Source organism: Prosopis cineraria, unplaced genomic scaffold, assembly GCF_029017545.1.
Source record: "Prosopis cineraria cultivar Desert tree isolate PC_DT_omini unplaced genomic scaffold, ASM2901754v1 PC3, whole genome shotgun sequence".
Lineage (NCBI taxonomy): Eukaryota > Viridiplantae > Streptophyta > Magnoliopsida > Fabales > Fabaceae > Prosopis > Prosopis cineraria.
This window is the reverse complement of record NW_026555334.1, coordinates 40252030-40258795: the sequence shown is the minus strand read 5'-3', so window position 1 is coordinate 40258795 and position 6766 is coordinate 40252030. Positions and strand designations below refer to the sequence as shown.

General features: G+C 36.3%; 1 protein-coding gene across 1 annotated transcript; it reads right to left on the bottom strand.

Moving 5' to 3' along the window:
• Nucleotides 1–1090: 1090 nt before the first annotated feature.
• On the bottom strand, nucleotides 1091–3002 carry LOC129305862 (probable F-box protein At2g36090). Its single transcript, XM_054946024.1, has one exon. The coding sequence runs from the start codon at nucleotides 2930–2932 to the stop codon at nucleotides 1814–1816; it is 1119 nt and encodes a 372-aa protein (XP_054801999.1). The 5' UTR covers nucleotides 2933–3002; the 3' UTR covers nucleotides 1091–1813.
• Between the last annotated feature and the right edge of the window lie 3764 nt (nucleotides 3003–6766).

The following is a 6766-nucleotide window of genomic DNA, read 5'->3' as shown; positions in this document are numbered from 1 at the left end:
GATTTCTCAAGTAAGAAAATAATTTACATAATTTTATTGAATCACATTTAAGCTTATTAATTTTTCCCTTTTTTCCCTAAATATCGTTGCTTGATATCCTATCCTTAAACTTTAACTTTTTCGATAAATTTTCTTTCCTCAAATAATTATCTAGTAAATTTCAATTACCATGAAAAAAATCCCATCAAATTCAAGTCAGTATCAATAAGTGTTTAGGACCTTAAATTTTTACTAAATCGACCTCTAATGTCAATTAAAATTTCATAATCAAAATTAAGATATTATACCACCAATCATGCATGATTCAACGTATTTTCTTGGTGCAGATGTGATCTTGCGTCTTGATACATTGTACAGCTCTTGTCGGAAAAGATTAGTTAATGCAGCCCCCTTGGCTTAAGCCTATGAATTAAGTCCCGGTGATACGGAAACTCCAAATAGATTGGACTTAAAACCTCAAATTACGTGCATCAAGGACCCGGCCTAAAGCCCTCAATTATCAAGAGAGAGAAAAAACTGAAGTCCCTTGTATACTTAATGATCACGAATCAAGGGAGATTTAGAGATAATGAAAATAAAATTGAGAAAGATTGGTGAAGGGTGTGACATATTTAATTTGGAGTGAAGATTTTACAAGACTTGAGTCGTTCCCTAAAGTGAAATTAGATTCAGATTACCGAGTGGAAAGAGTGAAAATGATTTGAAACTTGAAACTGCCACCTACGTTGTGTGAGAATTAAAAGTAATAAAGGATAACGATATCGTAACAAAAGGCATTCCGTTGGATTTCCCTTTCAGTAGGAGGCCTACACTTACCCAAGTACTAAAAGATCGAGCACAGGGGCTGATGATGTGACTTGATAATAGGAACGTGGTTCCGACACGGTCGGCTTAATAAATTGACTTGACATTAAAATGCGCAAGAATCGTAAAGCCTGCGGATTTGGCATTGAAACACTTAAACATCTCTACGAAAAATTGACTTGGTTCCTTGAAACACATTTATGACATCTCTCGGTTCCTACTCACCTCGTTTCGTAGACATGTGTTGTCACATAAGTAATTTAATTCGTACCTTAAAATTAGAAATGTAAACATGTTCATGTATGGGATTGTATAAATTTTTGCCACGATTGTATGGGGGGCCAGGAGGGGCTTTCCCCGGACTGCCTTCAACAAGTGACAACATTTCGCTCGCTGCCACGTGAAGTGCTGCAGCGCCGACGTAAAAGACATTATGACCACCCATTATGAGCCTCGGTTTGCAATACATGAATTTATTAGCCTTTCAAGATAGATAGATCATACCTGCTGTGCTGGCAACAAGCAAGAAGAAGAAGAATATGTAGTAGAGTATGTGTATCAGGCTGGGACGACGTTTCAAGTCTGCGATCATGGCTACTTACAATTAACGTACTCTAGGATGAATTTTAGAACTTGGTTTTACGTTGGAAGAATAACGGCACATAAATCAGTAACAACTACTAATAACTGTAGAGTGGTATTTATGATATACTCTACTGAAATTGAACTGGACAATCCGTATATCTGTGCCCCGCATTCCAATCCAAGAGCTGGTCCAGTGAGTGACTTTGATGCAGGAATTTTCAGCTCCTAGTTTTACAATGGAAGAAGAAGAAATGGAATGATGCAACGAGATCGTCTCAGCTGTTTACCGTGATACAGTATGTTTCAAGGGATGAATTGAATAGGAAGCGTCGGTTTCTCATTCCTATCCAAGGAAGCTTCGGACTCTTGGACCTTCATGACGTAAACGATCGCGTTCCGTTCTGTTGTCTCTGCCCATCAAAGGTCAACACACAGCAAAAACATAGAAGAGTCCCACAAACGACAACGTAGCGAGGCTCACGCACACCACGTCCAGCGTCCCCTCTCTCCTCATCATTCTCTCTTTCCTCTCCCTCTTCCGTTCCCCAAACATTCGGTATCCCTCCCTCCCTTCATTCTTACTCTCCCTTTTACCCTTCCACGCCCTCTGTAAAATCACCAGACTGTCCCTCCCCTTCATTTTCATTCCGTCCATGTCCTCCATCTGCAAGTTCCCCTCCCTCGCCTGCATTTCCCCTCCTTCCGCCCCTACGCACGTCACCGACACGCTGCACAACGCTAACTCTGACGACGATCCCTTTTCACCCGCCAGAACCGACGCGAACTTCACCTCCACCTCCCCGCTCAGCCAGTGGCGTTGCACTGATACCGGCTTCTGGCTCGAAAGGTTCACCGCTCTTCCTCCCCTCGCGTCTATCGCTATCCAGCTCAGCCTCAGCTCCTCCCCGAGCTCCCGACACGCGTCCTCGCCCTCCGGATATCTCGTCGGTGTTTGTACCACGTCTTTCGGTTCGAGCATGTCCACCCGGAATGGCGAGCACCTAAACCAATCGGAGACTGTTTCGGTCTCCACCACTCTTGAAAATAGGAGTTGCCGGCGGTAATAAAGGTCGACGGCAGAGATCAGCTCTGGAGTGCGGTCGAGATTTATTTGCGAATTTCGAGGAGGGGTGGCGATAGGCCTGGGAATAGTGGAAGAATCGGAGAAGAAAGATCGGGAACCGTTGGGGAAGCTCCGGATGACGTGACGGATGCGTGGAGAGCTGGTGCAAGGCCACGTCGAGTGACAAAGGTTGGCCCAGATATCTTCTTGGGACGATAGGGCGTAGAGACCGGAACAAGTGGCGGCGGCGGATGCAAGTGAGGGGCCGTCAAGGCGGGTCAGGATGTGAGCGAGAATTACGTCCTGATGTAAGCCTGAGATAGGGGCCGCGGTGCCTCCGTCGACGGCGATTTCTGCTGGGCTTTTGGGAGTGGGAATCGTGGTCGTTACGTGAGGAGAAGGAGCCATGTATAAGGGCTGTTCCGTGAGTAACAGGATTTGGGGAGTTAGACTTTTTGTGCCTGGCTTTGGGGAAGTCATGTTGCTTCGACCATTTTATAAGGACGAGGATGGAGTGGTCAAAACTCAAAACTCAGCAGCCAGCCGTTTGGATTTCAGTTTGTGTCAGGCAAAAATAAATTTAAGAGGTGCAATTATTTATTAGATCTAACAAAAGCGATACGATTTAAATGTACTTTAAAAAATTATTGAGACGGCACCTCAAAAGTTGCTTTTCAAATACCCTTCATAATTCATTTCTTCCTTCTATGCCCATACACCTCGCTGACTCCTACATTTGTTAATTGTCTGTTTGGATACCTCTTATAATCAATCATGAGACCTAAAATTGTGATTTTTTTTAAGTCATCCAAACACTTATAATTTTTTTAAATTGTATTTGATTCCTGAAATTCTATTTTACAAAAACTAATTTTTCTTTCATTTGGTAAATCAATTTTGCAAAATCAATTAAAAAAATTATCCAAGGATCATTACACGTCCTGATAATATAAGCAATTTTTTATATAATCATTTCTCCAAACACCTTGAATGGCCTTGTTTTAGTGTTTTTCATTGGCCTGAGAGGCTGAGACAATTCAAAGATGGCAGTATGTGTGACTATTACTTATGACAGTGGCCTCAAAAGTCACAACAACGCGTGAGCTTAATTATTTCGTAGAATAACCATTCTTCCGATACTGGTTGACTCGGAGTTGTGACGAGCCACGTAAGCATGCATCACTAGGGAAAATCTGAGCTGGGACAGCTATGGCCAGCTTGTCATCCACGTCAATGGTCGGGATTATTAATTTCACGACAAGATTAAAGCATTGCGTGTTTAATTTATTTATAGATCATAGGAACGTTATCACTTGCATAGGCTGTTCGACCAGTCTGCGTGACAGACACCTTCCAGCACTAAAAGGAATTAAATTCCTCGATTGATCAGTTTACCATGAAGCATGGGTGGGGTCTTAAACTAATATATTATGTGGCTTGACAATGCCTGCCTTTAATTTCTTTTGGACTGAGAACTATTATTTATTTATTTTTGTTTAGCTCTCGACTTAAACATTAAACTAATAAAGTCATGTTTTTCTCGTTTGCTTGTGTTGTTGGGCATTGATAAACATGAAGATAGAGAGGAATATGAAATTGTTTTCTCGGCCTTGTGCATATAAGAAGTCCACGTCAAATTAAGTTCACTAAAAATGAATATAGCAAAAGGTTAGGTGGTGGTCTTCAGTTGACTGTTGTCTGTTTATATATATATATCGTCGACTCAAGCACGCATAGGCACCATTATTCTATTTATCTAGATTTTTTTTTTAAAGGTAATCGATCAGGAAAGCTTTTTAACTCAACGGACTTCTTGTTCGCGTGTTATTATATTTTCTGCTATTTATATTCTATTCATTTATGAAGATCCCTAATGCTGTGCTTCACTCACAAAAAAAAAGGAAGAAGAAAAAAAAGAGAGATGTGATTTTCTCTTTTCTCTTTTTATGCCTGGCTCAATGAGAGAAAACGAGGGATAAAAATTATTAATTTTATATGGATAATAATAATCTTATTATTTTTTAAAAAAGTATTTGTATTTATAATAAATTTAATATCTTAACATATCAAAAACATAATTATAAATTCCTTTTATTCAATGCTAGCAAATAAGTTATTTTGTCCAATTTAATTTTTATTTATTAAATTATTAAATATATAATAATGTAAATTCTAAAATGAGGGGAAAATTAGGATAAAAAAGAAGGAAGGGAGTGAGCAAGAGACAGAGAGATTTATGAGTAAATTTAAAAATTGAGCTTTTCCTTCTAAATATCCCCATATGTGAAAAGAAAATTGGAAGGAAAAATAATGTAGTCTCACATATTATTTTTCTCTCGATTTCTTCGCTCTCTCATTTTTCTTTCCTTTGTCAAGTAAAAAAAAAAGCATTTTTTCTCTACTTTTCTCTTTTACTTTTTCCTTCTCCTATGTTTTTTTTTCCCCTCTTATCAAGCACAACGTAAATCTTGCTGTGACGAGATGCATGTCTTCCCGTTTCCAACTAGTGTTAGCCTTGCTTCGCCTAAAGAAAACAATTCAAACCTTCTTACAATTGTTTTTGGGCCTTTCTGAACCAAAATTGAGGATGCAACAGCATGTGAGCATGGTTTTGATTCAGTTGGGAATTATACCCAGTTCGATCAATGGGCCGATCTACCCAGAGTTTTCGCCCTACATTGATCCGCCCAGTTGGGTGGGTGAATTTCAGTGTTTGATATTCTTTTCTGATCTAAAACTTTAAAATATACCACTAGACTTGTTAATTATGATTGACCCGTGAAGGATCATGACTCAAACGAATTAACCTTGTCAAGCTCAATTATATTTTAGAATTTAATTTTGACAACCTGATTTTGGCTCTCAGGGCCTTGTCCTTGTGCATATATTTTTCATGTTTCAATTTTAAAATCTAAAAAATATATTTAAAATTCTAAAAATGTTATTATATGTCACGTTAAATTTAGAAAAATAAATTTAAGACAATACACGTAAAAACACATTTAAGTCTAATCAAGAGTAGCAACATCACAAAATTAACATCGATATTAATATCATCGGCTAAATCTTAAAAATTTTCATTGTCATCAACGTCAATAGAATTTGATCATTCTCATTATGATATCTTATTAGTGGCAAAGACATTAAGCTTTTTATATATTCCTTCATCAACATCATTATTTGCAACAAATAATAAACCAAAAACATAATTTTAATATATTTAAAATATGCAAAAATATTTAAAGTAAACTGATAATAATAAGTTAACATTCAACTCAATACTATGCAAGGAACATAAATGAAAGAAATCAAACGACCATGAGGGAGGCAAGCTAGAGTTTTTAGTTTTCTAATTTTTTTTTACTTTTAGTATGTAATGTTTATTTTTTACATTAAATTTTTAAAAAAATGTGAGGATCTAAAAGGGCCAACTCTTTAAGCTCGATTTACCATTTTATGCCTAAAAAAAATAACTCAATCTTAAGATTTTTTTTAAACTTAAAAGGGCTCACTCGACAGGCTTAGCTTTAATTGATAATTTTACTTTAAACCATTTGAGAATTATTTCTACATAAAAGGGGCCATTTAAAATGAAATATGTAAGATTTGCTCTAGGGCAAATAACGAAGGAATACTAAATATGTAAGTCCTGGCAAATACAGAAGAAATGTGCGAGTCAGTTGTTTAAATTTTCAGCACATTATAAGTAAAAATAGGAAAGGATAAGGAAATATTATTTTTTTAACTGTTTCGATCTTTTTAAAGAAATATTTTTCAGGAGAAACTAATTGAGAGATTTACTCTGGAAATGTAAAATTTTAATCCCATTTTCTCCCAATTTTATTCTAAATTATTCATATCAATTACATATATTAAAGAGACGTCAATCTATTCATATATTTTTGAATCTAAATAATTTAAACTTAATTTTTTTAAGTCTACGTAAATTAGTTATTCAATATTTAATCACACTCACACGGCGAAGTCTGAAGAGAAGTTGCCCTATTTGAAGGAGGGAAACTTCCTCTACCTCTCAAAAGAGGTAGAAAAAAAGTTAGATGGTTTAAATTTAATATTTTTATTATTTATTTATATTTTTAAAATAAAAAATATAAAAAAATTTAATAAATATACTTATTAATTTAATAGTTTAAATTTAATTTAGATTATTTAAATTTGATGTAAAAATTTAAATTATTTTTTAATATATATTTTGAAACACATAGGAAAGAGAGGATTACATTCGACCCGACCCGAATAGTATGAATATTTAAAGTCCGAACCAAGTGGATGAAATTTGATGCCCCCCAATCG